The sequence below is a fragment of the Acanthisitta chloris genome, unplaced genomic scaffold, assembly GCF_000695815.1.
Source record: "Acanthisitta chloris isolate BGI_N310 unplaced genomic scaffold, ASM69581v1 scaffold3666, whole genome shotgun sequence".
Lineage (NCBI taxonomy): Eukaryota > Metazoa > Chordata > Aves > Passeriformes > Acanthisittidae > Acanthisitta > Acanthisitta chloris.
The window spans coordinates 48,550-67,769 of NW_008676343.1; the positions used below are offsets into that span (position 1 = coordinate 48,550).

The 19,220-nt window shown below is 36.9% G+C and overlaps 1 protein-coding gene across 1 annotated transcript in view; it reads left to right on the forward strand.

The window, feature by feature from the left end:
* ADCY8 (adenylate cyclase 8 (brain)) overlaps window positions 1-19,220 on the forward strand; it is a gene marked incomplete at its 5' end in the record, with an annotated part of 92,568 nt that overhangs the window by 21,919 nt on the left and 51,429 nt on the right. The window contains 3 exons of the mRNA XM_009076088.1: window positions 1,020-1,150; window positions 3,504-3,615; window positions 13,812-13,939. Coding sequence (XP_009074336.1) covers window positions 1,020-1,150; window positions 3,504-3,615; window positions 13,812-13,939 — 371 coding nt within the window. The remainder of the gene's footprint in view (window positions 1-1,019; window positions 1,151-3,503; window positions 3,616-13,811; window positions 13,940-19,220) is intronic.

The following is a 19,220-nucleotide window of genomic DNA, read 5'->3' on the forward strand; positions in this document are numbered from 1 at the left end:
AATTTGGTGATAAGTAGCTTACAGAGCTGACATTCTCTTCTTTAGTTCAATAACATTTCACTATTTGCAAACCTCTAAAGCTAAAGATACTTAAAAACTTGGAACCAGTTCAGTGAAAAACTACTAGCTTTGCCTCAGAGTGATTTGGAGTGATATATTCCAATACTGGACAAACCTGGCTAATCTAAAAAAAAAACAAGAGAGAGCAAAAGGACACAATAACAGTATTTTACTACAGAAAGATTATTACAGAGAAGACAGCAATCAATAATTATCCATACCCACTCTGAAAGGATAAATAGAAAACTTAATTTGCAGAGAAACAGATTTGAGTTGGATACTTGCAAAATCTGTCAAAGCTGTCAAACTGATAAGCCACTGAAACAGGGACACTGTAAAATTTCTCAGGGGAAAATCTAAGACTTTCTTGGAAGAAGTCAATAATATTTTGAGGGCTTGCCTGGCCCTTCTTACAGGTGGTTAGTTGTCATGACAGGGGCTGGAAAACAGCACTTGTGTGTGTATGTATATATCTCCTTATACAATAATACTGAAAGTATATGTACACTAATATGCACTTATGTACTGTGTGCACACTAATAATAAACTAATATACACAGGTACTCTACTAATATGCATTAAATATATACATTGTTGATAAGCACATTCATGTATGTAATCATATGTCACTTCAACTTGGCTGAAATGTTTACTTTCCCGTGTTCCTGAGGTACAGACAAAACTCATCAAAAATGCTGAATATGTTCTCATCTTGTGAGTAGAGTTTGAATGGCTTCATTTGGGCTCATTTGCATTTTTCCTTGCCTAAACCAGTCAGTCCAGAGACATGCTAGCCTTTGTGACTCAGATTGGTAATGTGGATTATCACAAATGGTCTGAGATAGAATTTTTAGATGGGATGGTCCCATCTTAAATTGTCATTTATCCAGCTCTTTAAAAAGAGCACTCTAAGGTAGCAATTCAGACTGATAGTAGCACTTTGGTTTCCTCTGTTTTAGGAACGGCTGGTGCTCTCTGTCTTACCACGGTTTGTAGTCCTGGAAATGATAAATGATATGACCAATGTAGAAGATGAACATTTGCAACACCAATTTCATAAGATCTACATTCATCGCTATGAGAATGTCAGGTAGGTGGAGTAGACTTTCTTTAATGTTTAAGGTCTCAAATGCTGCTAAATTGCTCTTGTTTGAGAGTTTCCCTTCTGTTGCTTTATTCATTCATAAATTAGAAAATTAGTGTATCCTTGTTTAATCCCTGAGCAGAAAAGCATTTTGGTGCCTTCTTTTACTCATTGGGATGGCTGGATCAACTTCCACTCCATGACATTAAAGAATTTTGATTTTATTGTGGTTCCTGACCATCAGAATATTTTGTTAAGCCAATAACATTTTCCATAACTCTGTTCCAAACCACAAAAGCAAATAATTGAGTGACCATCATTGAAATCATCATTGAAGGAAGTGAAAAACAAACATCCTTGGATATGCTGGGAGATAGTTTGCTAGGAAAGCATGGATTTTATCTTTTGATGAAACCCAAATATAACTTTGCCTGGACAAGTTCAATAAACATAATTTGTACTTCTGCAAAAGAGTAAATGGATTATCTGCTTCTTCTGTGGACATGAAGTAGCTCAGATATATTATTTTATTAAATCTGGTTGAAAGTATCAAGGACCCTCACAAAAGGTTTGAGTTGCACTAAATTAAAATGTCTTCCATTAACCTTTTCCATTCTAAGCGGAAGTGTTGCTGTAGAAGGATCAAAATAGGGAGATGATGACTCTTTTGTTTGAATAGAAAAGGGGTTTAGTCAGAAGTGACAAGTCAAAAGATATTTTATGCTTGAAAGATATTTAAAATTTAGATTCTGCATGCTTTAGAGTACAGAAACTTGTTTGTTTCTATGCATGCTGCCAGGAACTAGATCTTTTTAACACTGGGTTTCACCTTATTTTTTCCTAAATGTTGAGCCCTGAACGGTACGTAAAGTAATGCTACATGAACCACTAAAATTAGTATCCAGATAGAGATTATTTTGTTTTGATAATTAGAAGTGTAGAAATTCGTAGTTTGAAAATCTTATTTTTATCAGTTTTGGCTGTTACTGCTATTCATTCCTCTTTGTGTAGTTTGTTATTTTACCTTTTAACTTTTTTTTCACTGCAGCATTCATACCTGGATTGTGAGCCTCATGTTTAATCCTCACACAAACCTTTACCAGTGCATACATTTGAAGATGAGTTGTATTATCATTAGTCAACCTGATTATTCTTATATTTATTATTGGTTACATTAGCAATTCTCAGATGCTGTCAAACTGTGATCTTGTTCAATGCAAGTCTTCAGCTAAAATGTAACAAAATCTTCAGTTGCTCAGTTATCACTTGACTTTCAAGCACTAACAAGGTTCACTTGGATTATTTCCAATTTGTGCCAGAATGATGTGTGTCTTTTTGATGATTGCTACCTTTTAAAGTAGACAATACTTTCCTCATCTAATAAGTACTGAGCTATTATGCACTTTGGTCTGGGTGATAATGTGCACACCACAGACTATGTGTGTGTGTGTGTGTGTGTATGTGTGTGTTTGTTTCTCTGTATTCACATGTGCTTATTGTAGGCACAGTAAAAAGCCAATGGTGCACTGGATGTTAAAATACAGGTTAGAGCTGTTTGCAACTAATTTGTTAACTAAGATGTTACCACAACTTCAGGCACACAATTTGATACATCTAAATTCAAAGTATGATCACACTGGGCTCCCTGTAAAGTCAATGGAATGAAAAAGGAATTGTCCAATTAGAGATTCATACCTTAAAAAGAGAGCACTACACTTCTAATTCACAAAGGAATTGTCCAGTTAGAGATTCATGCCTGAAAAAGAGAGCACTACACTTCTAATTCAGGTACTTCTTTCAAATGCTTAGAATTAGATGCAATAAAACTGGCCTGAGCCTGGAATATGTCAAGACTGTCATGAATCCACCTGTAGTCTTAGGATTTGAGTCTATGGCACATAGATAAGCAAAGCCTGAAAATTACACTAAAATGAAATTGCTGAAATCAAACCCACTCTAAACAAAGCAATACATAAATGCACCCTCAAAGAACACTGTCAGATACTAACAGGCAGCCAAGTCTGTTTATACAGCCCTCTATATTGAGGGCATGTGATGCTTCAGGCTTATCATTAATAAATGGGGACAGCTGTACTTACATCTTCCTGAATTATTTGAAAATCCAGAATTGCATAACACACATTTTTGGCAAAACTCTTTCTCCTCCTTAGTAGTATTTCTTTAGTCCCTTCCATATTTATATTCAGTACTGCAGTCTCCAGAAGTCTAGAGCAAAGGTAGTGTGACTTCAAAGGTAGCAAAATGGCCCTTCCACTAGTAAATTACTAGAAGGTAACTTAAAACATTCAGTAATCAAAGGAAATAGACTGCAATATTAATATGTTTTCTTTTTTTTTAGTATTCTTTTTGCAGATGTGAAAGGATTCACCAACCTCTCCACAACTCTGTCAGCCCAGGAGCTGGTCCGAATGCTGAATGAACTCTTTGCCAGATTTGATCGACTAGCACATGTGAGTTAAACACAGTTTATTTGCAAAAATACAAATTCAATTCTGTATTTGGGAGCTCTGGGAAATACCCTCCGAACACTTTGAACAGTATTCATCCAGATTTTCACCACAAGGATTTTATACAGCTATTGAGGTTGGAAGGTACTGAGAAGTTTTATCAAAAGTGATAAGTTCTGATAGCTGAGATAGTCATTAGAACATTGTGCTTCTGTATTGCTAGACCAAGACTGGTATGAAAGTAGATCACAGTTTCTAAGGATGCTTTATATTTCTAGTCCTTGCTGGAAATTGTTGGTTTTGGTTTTTAGGCCATAGCTTTATTTTGTCCTTTCTTCTAAGAACTGAGGAAGGTTAAAGGACCTATTCATTTAAGATCTTATAATCAGTCCCCACAGTCATTGCAATGGTTAGTTATAGCAGGTTGGATTTCATCTAACTCAACAATTAAGTTAATTAAACACAGAAGAGGAAATTATTGCATCAGTCAAATTCATAGCTACTTAATTAGCACTCATTAGAAAAAAAAACAAAGCACAAAAATACAAGCAGAACACAAGCTCAGTTTTGCTAGTCTTGCATCTTGTATTCTTTTTTATGCTTCTTAGGTCAAAATTTCATTTCATGTGACTATCTTTAGGTATCAACATCTGAGCTGACTAATAAGGCTGTTAAATGGAGGCAATGAAGTACATTTAATGGAGTTTATCTTATAACTTATCCAACCAAATGTAAGCACCTACTATAGGAAACAAGGAATTGCATTCTGTGTATCACAGACCATGCTTATATGTTTGCTATAAAGAAAGCCTAGAGTGGCTTAGCCTGATCTACAGATCTACATCCTTCATTGATTTGTATACATTTCTGGTTCAGGGGTACAGGGTATTTGTCCACATATTACATGGACATTGGTAAGACCCTTGGGTTGTCTCTTAGCTTACAAATTACAGTCAAGAAAGGCAAGACTTCCATTATTATTCGAAGTTCTTTTGAGTCAGCTATTTTTATCTCAAATAGCCATGTGTTTCTCATGTACAGAGTAATACCATAACCCATTGCCTGGGCACTGGAAAATGTAACCTGCAATATTTGCTTTGCAAACAAAAATCCCTCATCGACTCTGACCTACACTGAAAACAAGCCTAGTGAAAGAAGTTACCTCAGTCCTGTCTTTTAGAAGGCTTATAGGAGTAATGACTGCTTTGTGTGGCTTGACAAAAATAGCTATGCTAACTGAAGAAACATATTTTACACCAAATTAAATGTATGTATGTCACAAAAAGATTTTAAGGAGAATATGTACATAAAATGCTGTATTGACTTACTTTACCTTTCCATTTTGGCTAGCATTCATGATCATTAGCCATATCTTGTAATCATTCCATATACTGTATTTAACCAATAGAGATTTTGTATAGAAGGACTAGATTCAATAAAGGAGTTAAGAACAAAGAAAGCATTTACATCTAAAAGTGTAATTCAGAGAATACTCCCTCACTTGCCACTTAACCCTGAAGGCAATTTCCTTCTTGATTACTTATTAATTTTATTTTATGGGAACTGAAAATTCCCATTTTCCTTTAAATATCTAGATGTTCCCCCTTCTCTGTGGTTTGTCCTACATCTCCTACTTACACCTTCTAGAAATCTTTCTGTCGCATAAATCTTCATGGAGAAAGTTGAACGTGCCCACATAGAAGTGAATATCCCAAAACTCTAGGTGAGTTTATTTTAAAGAAACAGTAACAAATATACCAGTCTGGCTTACATAGCCAAGAATGTGCAGTTTGGGATGAAAGAACTTCTATGTCTGAAAAACTTCATCATCAGTACAGTCACATCTGAAGTGAATGTCCCAGTCATTAAACTCAAGACTCTAGGCTCCTTCATGCATTTTCTTTCCTAGCGTGTGAATTTGCTTTTCTCTTCTACACATCATTGACTAGACTAATCCAGTCATCTAGAAAGGTTGAAGGCACAGGAAAGAATCACTGCAGAAATTGAACAGATTTGACTATAAATATTAGAGAGATCTAGCCATGACTAATTACAATTTAGTAAAATGAAAAGCATTTTGATTGCATTCCTTATTTTATGGCTACTGAGACCTGGATGTCATGATACTTGTTTGATGTCCTGACAGTAGAGATGCCCAACAGAGAGGAACTGCTCTTCATTCCTTGGAGAGGTCTTTGGTGTTTCTGTCCAACCTAGGGAGACATACTCTCCCTCATCACTTTATAGGAAACAAGAACTCCTCACTTAGGGTTCTGGACTCTTGTGGAGGGACCAGCTGCCTAAAATATAGGGATCTAAATCTTGTATTGAACTTACTCTTTGCCTTTGAAAAATTTTTAGTGGACACTGACTTATCTATGACCCAAATTTTAAGGACTTGAGGTTTGCATGGAACTATCAACCTACCCAGCTGATATTGTATGAAGCTTTCACACCTGGCTAAGATGTATCTTTTGGAAAAATGCCTGATTTTCATTTGAAAGTACCAGGAAACAGAGAAACACTTGTGTATCTTGGGAGTCTATTCCAGTGCCTTAACACTCTCACTGTTAATTCAGTATGGCTTGTTACACATTTGACTTTTGTTCCGACTTTGAATTACATCCATTGACTCTTGCTATGATCTGTAACTCCCAGACAGAAAACCATCTTGTCAGCTCTGATTTTCTCTGAGAATACATTTTTATGCTTTGATTAAGTCACTTCTGAGGTCTCTTTTTGATAAAAGAAGTGGACCAAGCTCATTGCAGGTTTTTGCTCCTTAATTTATTCCTCCAAATAGTTTTAGCAGACTAATTTTCTGGAACACCCTCAATTTTTCAGAATCCCCTTTAAAGCACTGAAAACAGTGTTCCTGGACTAATCCCCACTAACATGGTGGAGAAGGATCATCACCATTCCTCCTATTGTCTCTTTCCTTGATCACAACTATTATCATAACTATTATCATAACTATTATCATAGCTATTTAAAATAGACACTGTTACTCAAAGTCTTGGATTTTGCTAAGAGTTGCCATAAAAGCAAAGGGTCAGTTGCAGAAAGCTTGAGGCAGTTGCTTTAGCTTTTAAGGCAAATCCTTATAAATCCTTATTTACTTCTAAATAAAAGTATTACTTTATAATCCCATATAAAGGATTGTTGGATCTGCTTTAACATCTTATATAAATGATACAATATTAAAGAAGACACTATTTCACAGCTTATGGAAGAATATAATTTAGCTTAGTTTCTTGTTTCTCTTATTAAGCTTTATTAAGCAATGCAAAAGTAATGAGAGCTCTGAGATTTTTTTTAATCTTCCCTTGGTTACATCAAGAATCATGGCATATGTTGATGCATATAATTAATAACAGAAGAATCCATAATATCTGTATCATTATCACAGAACACTGAATAAAAATTAGAACTCAGTTCAATATTTCTCATAAGAAAGAAATGTAATAATATGTTATGTACAGCTCCTTCCCCTTTCTAATCATTCTATGATATTTGTAAAAGATTTATAGTTATTAAAGAGAAAAGTGACACTTAGAAAAGAAGAAAAATAAGTTGGCATAAAACAGTACTGAAGAAAACATTTCCTTATATATCCATCTGCTGAAAGTCTTAAACAGAAACATAATTAATATTAATACTAATACTTTCCTTAGGCAGAGATTTTGAGGAGAGAAGGGTAATAAGATGACATTCAGTAAGATACTTAAGCCTAAAAATGGTCCTGCTTTGATGAAATAATAGTTATTTTTGATGTTTTTCCTCTGTCTTCTCTGCAGTGCTAGATGTCAGCTGATACTATGATTTAAATTGTCATATTTTTGAATGCATCTGCACTTTGTCTAGACTCATTCAGAGAGGAAAGGGTAAAGCCCTAAATAAAGGAGCTTACTAGTGGATTGATGGGTTTGGGTTTTTTTTCTAAAGGAGGTGGTCTTTTTCTGTAACCTTGGTTAAATTGTCCCCTGGCATGTTGCAGAGAAGCTGCCAAAAATTCCTCCAGCAGTGTATTGCCTATCTTACTTGTAACCAGCATTTCCAGGGATGCAAACCAACATGACTACCAGGCTCCACAAGAATGCACCACCCTATAGCCCCGTTACAACACCTGCACCAGCTGCTATCAAGGAGGAAAGACTGGAGGGCATTAAAGGCTCTTTTGTTCCCTTGATAAAGATACTCCTGTTGCAGTGTTTTACTGTTCCTGGCTGCATTTCAGCTCTGAGCTGGCAGTGCTTTGTTCTTTGGTGAAGTGATTTTCAAGCACATAACCCGCAGAGCTCCAGATACTCCCTAAACCCTCCTGTCTGTTTAAACATATATGTCAGCAAATAAAGGTGTAAATTTCTTCATGTGTGTATGTTTAGAGTACTGTATTAAGAAGCAGAGTCAACTAGATTATGAGTGTAAATATGTGATAATTTGTTCATTATAAGGACATTGCATGAATTTATAGGGAAGGATGAATGTTTTTCCTCCTAATCAGACAAGTCAAAAATGACTCATGTAATACTAATGAATTAACAACACTGTTAATTAACTGAATTAACAACAATGTTCTTCTTAAAGTTATAGTATTTCAGATGGCAAAGGGCCCATCAAAAGACCTGAACATTCAAATAAAACCCTAGTTCACAAAAAAAAAGTTTTAGAAGTGATAGTATATGAGCTTTTTATAAAAAAAAGTTAGAAGAATTGGACAGATGTTTCAAGGTGCAGCCTCACCGGTGCCAGTACAGAGGGACAATCACTTCCCTCATCCTGCTGGTCACACCATTTCTGATACAAACCAAGACCTTTTTGACCTTCTGGGCCACCAGGACTCACTGCTGGCTCATGTTCAGTCACTGCACACCAGAGCCTCATGTACCTGAAGTAACTGAAGTTATAGAAACTCCTAAGGGACAGAATTTCCATGCATGATTGTTCTTGCTATATCTAGAAAGAAACACCTTGAATCTTTCTAACACGGACTTCTCTGCCTGAAATCACTTACGGCATAATCTCCTAATTAACTCTAGCTGGCAAGGTGAATTGCTCACCAGACACAGCAGACACAGCTCTATTTCTTCTACAGTATGGCAAGGAACTGAGGTGTTGATATAATATAAAACTCATGCAGGAATGTGCCACGATTCCTTCTGGAGAGACCCCAAGCCCATACTTTCTGTCAGCCTGAAGGAGTCCTAACCACCCCACTAGAGGTTATTCTGATGGGGGAAAAAAGCATTCTTTACATGATGTGTTAAACTATGCAGAAAGTGTTTCATATTGGTCATATTTAAGTATTCCCTGGTTCAGGCAGAGGATGAAAGATTGCCATATTTTTCGCTTTATTTGTAGGAAAAGCAGAAATGATCCTTGCGACTTGGACCCAGATATGGTCCTCCTTATAATCTACATCACCAGGCTTGAGAACCCTCCTCAATCTGGTTCTCTCAAGGTCCCAGCTCTGTTTTCCAAAGGAACAGAGCTGCAATAGGAGGAATTTGGATGGACCTCTCTCTCCAGCCCACCCTAAACCAGCCTGCTGATTAAGAGCTTTGGCCACATTCGTGCTGAGAAAGGCCTTTTATGTAGGTTTCCTCTACCTTTGGCAAATGTTTCAGGAACAGAGCTATTGTACACAAAGGCTAAATCTCTACGTCCTCCCACTCTGGCCACCTTTTAAAAGCAGATTTACGTGTATGATCTCTTTGGTTTGCAGTTCAGTCTCAGTAATTTCTCATCCACAATGTTTTGAAGTTTTAGCCTGAAATTACAAAATTTGCAAAAAATGTGGACTTTTCTGTGGGCTGTTTGCTAGCCTATGTGGTTCACTTCAAAGTAAGTGAAGTGATTAATTCACCACAGTCAGAATTGGAAAAGTTGTACAACTTATAAAACACAATCACTTTTTTTCCCTTGTCAGAAATTTAGCCCAAGGAAACAAGAAATATTAATGAAGTTTCTGACTGTGTCTTTCAGTAACTTGATATTTGAGCAACTCATTTCTGCACCTTCACCTTATGCCAATTTGCTTTACTTCCTTTCTGGTCACTAGGGGTGTATTTAATAAGCTCAAATATAAATCATTCACCACATGCGAGGTAATTATTTATGAAAAATCTGCATATTTTCTTTCGCTCTGGATTCAGGTGAATTGGAAAAAGATTTCTTTTCAATTGCCACTGGGTTAATCTAGAATTATTATTATAAATATTTGAGTGTTCAAGCCTGCTCAATATCCCCAGGCAAAAAATTCTGATTTGAATTGATCTTGGCAGAATCAGGCCCCTTAATCTTCCCCTTGCAACAAGTGAAAACCTGTGAGTAAGAGGGGGAAAATAGCCCCTATTTGTGGCATGCTGAGAAATTAATTAATACCTTCAGTAAATGGTCCTAATGAGTTCTTATGAGTAGGAGTGTGAGGCTGATGGATACTGATGTGCATGTCTGTATAACATCAGCTATCATTTACATGCCCAAAGACAACTTTTGGAATTGCTTATGAGAAGGGGAAGAGGAATAGAATAGATTAAAGAGAAGATAATAAGCTCAATACAGTGTAAGGATTTAACACTGTAGTGAAATATTACCTCTATCAAAGTTCCTGTATGGCCACTTTCTCTTATTTAAATAATTTACTCATTTTACAGTTTCTTCATGCATACATAGATTTTTCATTCATTTGCATTTAAGGTCAACTTGCCACACTTAGATACTGTTGCAGTGAGATGGTTTTAGGAAGTTGAGCTTGAGCTCTAGAGCATGAGGTGAATCTTGAATACATTTTATAACATTGAAAAATGGGTAAGTTCTTATAAAACTCAGTTTCCTATTTACAGCTACAGCATGGCTACCCACATTAGCCATGAATCTAAATTTAGTGCACTAGTGCAATGAGCCTGACAAAGCCTCCAGTCTAAACTGTAGGTGTAATTAAACTACTAAGTTATCTGAGGGAATCTCAGGAGACCACAAACTCCTCCTCAGCCAAAGGCAGATATCATTACCCTTCTCTCCTTCCTGGCAGTTGTTGAATGATTTTCCTCTAGCTGAAACATTTCCAGTGACAAAAAAATCCAGAGTTTACTTTTGAAATAAGTATAAAGGTAATAATAAGGGAAGAATAAAAAGGATAAGGGCAATACAGTCAGACTGTATATCAGTTCACATTCAATAGTCATACTAATTTGACTAACAGGAAAAAGAAAAGGCAGACAGAGTCCTTTAAGTGCTCCTTGTAGCTTCTTGTGCCAGTAGAGATCCCTTGCCTGACCCTTGCAGTGCTCCTGAAGAACATAAATCTTATGTCATGTTTGTTAGTCCTGTGCAGATGTTTTGCTTACCCAGAGGTCTTACTGGTATACCATAAGCTTAGGTACAGACAGTTGAACAGAAGCACAGTCAACTGCTTTAGCTGTGAGCTGAATCAGTCCCAAGGCTTTCCTGGCTGCATTGTCTGGCTTTCCCTTGACTGTAATGACAGCCTTGACTGCTGGATGGCATACAGACAACTATATACCTCCATCTCCATTTGGACATCTCACCCTGTAGTTGACTTCCTGAGCTTTGGCAGATGAGTGAGGTGATGTATCATGACAAGAAAAAGCACACATTCATGTGTCTCACACATGCACTCACATTTGCATGCATCAAACCTTCATTAGCAGGTCTTGTCATGCATTAAGATTCTTATTTCTTATCCTCATAAAAATCACATCTTTTTGAAGTGGTATGCCTTGTTCTGAATTTCAGACATGAAGCCAGGTGACAGAGGTCTTGTCTGTCTTTAATGGATTCAGAACTTTAGCCAATTTAAATGAGGCCTTAAGAACCAAACAACTGAGGTTTTTTCTGTTGTGAACTATCTTCTCTAACTGTGCTGAATGAGATTCTCACTTTATAGGAGTTTCCCGCATCATCAGATCCACAGGTTCTACAAGCACACAACAAATATTGCATGTAAAAATGTAATTAAAGCTATGATAATATTTGAGATATATCCTTCTTCCTTTCTTTCATTCTTTCCTTTTTTTTCCCTAGAAATTGACTGGGTTTCCCTTTCTTTATCCTCCATTATACTTTGAGGTTATTATTTGTAATGTATTTGTAGTGGCTCTCCATAGAGTTAAGGTGTTGCCTTTTGCTTTATTTCACCTCAGTCAAACTGATAAGACATTGTAAATGATCCTTTTACTTTGCAGATGTAAAAGCAAACACCACTTAGAATTTGAATCAATTGAATGGCTCTATTAGAAAAGTCAAAGACCTCTAGAATCTGTGCTTTATAATATCTTTACCTCTTTGCATTTTGTCTAACCAGGGAACACAGAGATAAGTTTAAGAAAGCCCACTAACAGTCTGACGTGCACTGATTTATGCCACTGGGTCCTACCAAGTTTTCAATTAACATTTATGTTTCATAAATTCACTCTATAGAAAAAAACACCTGTGGAAAGTGAAATAAAAATCAAATCTCTTAATTCTTTCCATTGAGAAGGAAATATGATAAAAATAATGTTTTGCTGGATTTTAGGATACACAATTTCTGTTGCAGCCATATGAAAAATGCTGAATATTCACTTGTGTGGGTCTGCAGAGGGACTGAAGAGGACGAGGAAAGAGGAGAGTTACTTATGAATGTTAACATTTTAGAACCTGACTTCAGCTGGAATTTTGTGTGAAACTTGGATAGCAAGGCATTGCTCTCTGAAAGCCAGCACTGGTATTAGCTAGAGACTTAACCAAATCTTCAAACACAGTCAGCTCCTACTGATGGCTTAAGGAGATTTCAGGGTGAATCAGCTTACTTTGGCCCTGTGCCCAGAGCAGATTTTACCCTCTCTGGCATGCTTAAGTCTTCAGCTGACTTCACAGAAAGCTTAGGGTACAAGTGTGTAGCTTCCCTCTGTCATGCTGGGCTTAGGTACTTAGGAAGTGTGTAGCTTCCCTCTGTCATGCTGAAGACTTGTCTGAGGTTCCCAACAAAACTTCATTCTTCTTCAGCAAAACCTTGAATAGTAACCTGTACTCCCATTCATTTGGCCAGTACTTAATTCCTAGAGCAGAGACAGCACTGACATTTGCTACTATATCCTGGTTAAAATTTCCTCTTCCCCACTGTGCTTCATGTATGCCCACTTTGAATAGTGCAGCCTCCACTGCAGGCTGCCAGAGAGAGGATAAAAGCTGAAACACATACCACAGGCCAAAATTTGCTATCACCTAATGAACCAGTTTTACAAATCATTATCCTACTTGCCAGAAATGACAGGATTTCATTTTAATGTTCTGTCGCTGGAGCCTTTACTGATTGATTACTAATATCACACTTAGTATTTCCATGACTCTCCATCACAAAAACACTACCCTGACACAACTTGTAATGCTCTCTGTCCCTGTGTGCTGATTGTCTCCTGTGAGAGTCCAGCCAGCAGAATACATTGGGCAAATTTACAGCTAATCTTGGTCTCACTTGTTATGCCAGTCTGGGAAATGCAAAAGTTTCAGCAGCTCAGGTATTTCTGTTCACTAGAAAAGAATCTTCTAGTATAATGATCCAATCACACAGTAATATGCTGTTTCAGTACACAATGATACAATTAATATATATTTTAGAAATTAAATTCATTATTTTCTCCTAGGGTAAAGGATGTCTAGCTGGATGCCAAAGAAACATCATTTCTCCACAGCACGAGCCTAATGCTTTGACTTTCTTTGACATCTTTGGCATGCAGATACTTGATCAGCTCCCATAGCTGTTGGGAATGTTTGAGTATGACAGTGGAAACTTTAGGTGGGAGGGGATTATCAGTGGGAGGAAAGAGGTTTTTCATTTATTTTCAGTGTAAAAAGGGGGCAGAAAGGATGCCCTGGAGGAATATAGTCTAAAAAGGGTTGTTCATTATCTCAGCTGGCATTTCTGAATCTTTGGCGTGGCTTCCATCTAGTTCTGAAGAAACTTTTCTCCCCATCAGCAAGGACATTTGTGATACACATAAAAGAAAAGTCACTATAGCATTTTTTGTTGAAAATGTAGAGGTACTTTATTTCAAAAGTATTTCATACAATAACAATTGTACTAATGACAAGCAAGAAACATCCAGAAACAAGTTTTAATTTTTTTTTACAGTAATTCTTTCAACTATTGCTATGTTCATCTTAAAATTATTTCTCTTGGATACATTTATGCATAGGAACATCATTGTCTCAGAATAAAGATCCTGGGGGACTGTTACTACTGTGTGTCAGGACTCCCAGAACCTCGCCAGGACCATGCACACTGCTGTGTTGAAATGGGACTCAGCATGATCAAAACCATCAGGTAATGTTGGTTTTTTTCTCCTATTCTTCTTGACTCATTGCTTCTGCCAGTGTTCTCAACTTATCTGAGAATGCTATTACTAGACAAGTAATTCCTATGGTGGTTCAGAGACCTCAGGATGATCACTGTGAAAAGGTCAGGACTTTTTTGATCCATGTAATGCATGGGAACAGTTACTAAATGTGTTTTATTAACCTGTGCTGCTTCAGAGATGTAACAGAATAGTTGTAGGTGCATTGTGAGTGAAAGTTCTCACAGTTCTTGACAGTTCTCACTTTTGTACTGTTATCATTTTTAAGAGGTTGAGGAAGAGATGACCAAACCGTTTCTTATGGTCCCTTTAATAAAATTAAACAACAGCATAAGCACAAAATAGACAGCTGTGGCTATCCTTTCTCTTGGAAACTAGCTCATAGACAGACCCATGAGTACTGAGATTTGCCAGATGAGCAAATTTTACCTTTTAAATTAGGTTGGTGCTTAAATCCACAAGCACTGGAAGTGTTTTAATTAAGGGATGTGTTCCCATCATGTAAATATAATTATGTTGCTGATAGATTATTGTATTTGGATGCAATTACAATTAATAATAACCATGTTTCAACAGTCCATGTACAAAACTTGTCCCATGAGTTACCATGGCAGTGGTTGACATCTAATTCTCTGAGAGGTTTTCTCCATTTTTTTATCCTGATCTTTTATCAATGTTGCTGACTTCCTCATATCTAAATTCTTCTTCTATTGTTTTCTTCCCTAAAACACTGGTGCCTAACACAAGCATTCTCCTCTTTCCATGGATGTTTTGCTGTCCAATCTCTGTCTGCTTCTTTTCCAGACTGAGTCTGTCTCATTACTACAGCTCTTAATAGAGAAAGAATTTGGCTAAAAATAATTAATGAAAAATGTAACTGAATAATGATTATGCAACAATGATATCTAAGAAGGCTGAATTCAATTATCACAGACTAAATGTTGCACAAAGTAATCAATATTTTGCTTCTGGAATCCCTACAGTGAAAGTGAGACATGAATTAGAGAACACAGAGATGAAAAAATCTACCAGCATTGTTAACATTTCTTGGAGACACACATCAAATTTTTTGCATTTGCTTGGTTATACCACCTGCAGCCAACCCATTGTAAGTCCTTTTTCTTCTAAGATAGTAAATTTCTCTAAATCTCCTTACACGTGTGGAAGTTTCTGGTGCCCCTGTGCCCTTTTATGAACCAGGTCTCGAAGGCAGTAATCCAGTACAAATGGAACTGTATTTTTAGTATCCAAATGACAGTTATAGTCAGTGGGAGCTGTGAAACCAAAGTCCATGAGGACTTGGGTCATTCATCTCAGACCCATTCAGTTCAGATTGCCTCCAATTTATAATCCCAGTATCTGAATTTTTGTCTATACAATGAGCATGATTTTTTCCCCAGTCTTTTCTGTTCAGAGTATAGGAGCCTTATGGTGCTTATGTAAATGTGTCTTTATATAGTTCACAGGGAGGAGCAACACTGCTATGGGATATTACAAACTCTTCAGCCATATTTCTGAGAGAGTTTGCAGTTATCTACAGTCTATTAAGCAGAATTAAATAAGGAGGTATTTCTCACAGTTAAGAGATGGAAAGAAAAACCCACTTCTTTAGAAAAATGAGTTTCTGCTATATTGGTCCCTGCAGAATTTCATCATATTTAAAATCTGCTGGAAACAACATTTTTTATTATGATAAAAATTTTTGTCTTCATCTGAAGATTTCACAAAATAATTACTTTATATGTCTAAAATAATAGGGAGATCATCCAAGATTTGATAAACTATCGTTGAGATGTGACAGTCACATTGAAGTTATACAGACAAACAGTTCCTTCCATTGACAACAGATAGTCAGTAACGTTGCACCATACTAACACTTCTGGTGAGGCAGTGTCCAAAAACCTATGATCTCATGGTAGCATTGCTGAATATTCCTTCTAGTGTCCTTGATGACTGCATGGTCAAAGGGAATAGATCAAGAATGTAAAATCCATCCATTACACAATATGTAAAATAAATATACATGGATAGATTGTCTCACAAGGGACTTCTGAGTGTTTTCATACAGCTCATATCCATACATACAGCTAAGTTGTTAATTTATTGTTAGTTGAGACTCTACAACTTGATTTTATATATAATATTTTATATATATATCCTCATATACTGAGGATCTAGTCTTGCTGCTCCCCTTCTCTCTTTGTAGAGGAAAGGAACTGTTCAGAACTCGACAAAATAATCCAATAAAGATCATTACTTTCTCTGTAATGATTTTTTGCATTGCTGTGTCTTGCTACATATCTTATAAAAGGAAAGCTATTACAGTTATTCCACTCCGTCTTCTTGTACTATGTTTCCTTAATGGTTGAATACAATTGAAACACAGCTTTCAACCATGAGAAGGTTCCATGAAATCTGATATTTACTTCAAATCTAGGAAGCTGTTGTTGTGGTTTAACCCCAACCAGCAGCCAAGAACCACAGCCACTCACTCACCCCCCCAACGGGATGGGGGAGCGAATTAGAAGGGTAAAAGCTACAAAAACTCATGGGTTGAGATAAAGACAGTTTAATAGAGAAAGCAAAAGCTGCACACACAAGCAAAGCAAAACAAGGAATTAATTCACTGCTTCCCAAAGACAGGAGGTGTTTAGCCATCTCCAGGAGAGCAGGGCCCATCACACGTAACGGTTCCTTGGGAAGACAAACACCATCCCTCCAGATGTCTCCCCTTCCTCCTTCTTCCTCCCACCTTATATACTGAGCATGATGTCATATGGTATGGAATATCCCTTTGGTCAGTTTGGATCACCTGTCCCATCTGGGTCTCCTCCCAATCTCCCATGCACCCCCAGCTTCCTTGCCAGTGTGGCAGTATGGAAAGCAGCAAAGGCCTTGACTCTGTGTAAGCTCTGCCCAGCAATAACAAAAACATCTCTGCATTATCAACTCTGTGTTCTGCACAAAACCCAAACATAGCCCCATACTAGCCTCTATGAAGGAAGTTAACTCTGCTTCAGCTCAAACCAGCACAGCTGTGCATGAGCATGACTCCTAACTCCATCTGTCTTGCAAAACCCAAGCTCCTGTAAATTCTCTTTTGCTGCAGCTGGAAATGTAAATTGAGATAAAAAGAACAAGCTCTCCATGAGGGTTTCATTTATTCAGCTGGTTCTCATATCTTTTCACATTCAGAATAACTCCCCATGTGTTTAATTTTATGGTAATAACACCTGTCTGTACTGACAGTTGATAAAAATGAGATACTAGTGGAATGTTTAGTCATCAGATGATAATGTTTCACTTTAACAGTTATCACCCAGGCTAAGAGGGTGTCAGAGTTAACACCACCTTCTCAAATGTCCTTATTCTTAAAATCTCTGTGACTGGAAGGAGAGAGGGAAGGGAAGTTGTGTGAGGCTCAGCTCCTCAAGGACTCACTCTCACAATGTAATAGTGGAAATTCAAGCAAACCTTTGTGCTGGTATATTTGTTTGGTAAATCAAGGAATCCTGGATGGTTTGATTTGTTGTATTATTTCCCACTAAAACATCACCTGAAAGAGGAATGAACATTTCCCACTAAAACATCACCTGAAAGAGTAATTATTATGACAGAATAAATAGTTCCAGATAAACTCCAGAAATTAGGTAACAGTTTATCTTCATTAAAAGTCTTTACCTACTAGTATTAACGTACATTCATGAGAGAGGGGGAAAAAAAGGAAAGCTAAAAAAATGAAAATGTAATTACCTACTAGTATTAACATACATTCATGAGAGAGGGGGAAAAAAGGAAAGCTAAAAAAATGAAAAGAAAACAAAACTCACAACCAAAAGGAACTTCAAAACAACACAAGCATTTCAGATGATCTCACTGACTGACCTGGCAGGTATCCTGCCTTTAGCATGAAAAAGCTGCTTTTAACTTCATCTGTTGAATATTTAAAAAAATCATGAAGTGATCAGTACTTGTTAAAGAAGTTACTCAGGCAGTAAAAGAGCCAGGAATTGTTTTCATATTCCATGGTTAATAAATCATTGTTTAATTATATAATGATATAATAATAAATATAATAAGCCTTCACAAAACCAGACACTATTGCTTACCTTAATTTGTGTGTGGTGGTGGAAAGGGACACTGCAAGACATTCACAAGTTCAGCCAGCACTTTTCAGACAGTTCTCAGAGTGAATAGGTTTCACACTGAGACTTGTTCGTATTGTCACCTCGTGTCCATTTCAGCCACTGACTGTGAATGAACAAAGTATCAGGACAGTTTGTCTTTCCTGTTTTTGCTGTTGGATGACTATATGAATTGAACCAAGTAAAGATTAATAGGTTCATGTACTTCTGAGACCTCTTTCCTTTGAATGCCACCAAATACAATCAAAGCAACATTGGCAAAATGGCATAGGAGTATATGTATATATATAGGTATGTGTTTGTATAATTATATAGATTTTTATAACATAGTTTTAAAATGAAAAAGCAGACTTCAAATAATACTGTGTGTGGTCCCTTGTACTATATTATTTTCCTGCCTCTCAGAGCAGATTGGCATAAGAAACAGGAATGCATCAATACTTTACCTCTGCCCATGTTGCTATAGTATCCATCTGAACTCAGAGCAAGTCAGTTATATTAGTGGTAAGTCTGATGGTATGAAACTTCTCCAGATAATATCTTCTGCTGACATTGGATTCTAGCTCTAATTCTAAGGTAAACTCACTCTGGAGCTATTTTAAACTGGCTTCTGGGGATAATAGCTACTTAAAATTGTAAATTCGACCTGTGTAAAGTTCATTTACAAAGTGTTTCATCCTGTAAGTCATATTACCTGAGCCATATTCTTCAAACTGCTCAGCAGTTTAGTGCATGGTGTTACCTAGCTCTTCTAAAACAATGGATATCTCCTTCACAAGCATGACACAGTTCCCAGAATCACACTGGGAAAATCTCTTGCCTCAGGAGATCACTAGTCCATTCTGCTGTTCAAAGCAGGGTCAGCTAAGACCCTTATTTACTTCAACCAAAATACATAGACTTTCCTACTACCTTTGCATGAGGATGATAGTGAATTTGTCTTGATGGGTAAATTAAACAGCTTCGAGGAGTGTCAGCTGTCAACAACAAAAAGTGGAACAGACTGGCCAGCTCCATTCTTCTGAACTCTTTTTTGCTTCCAAAACCAGGCAGTTGCATTCAAATCACCTCCTGGAAACGGTCTCCATCATGTACCAACTGCTGA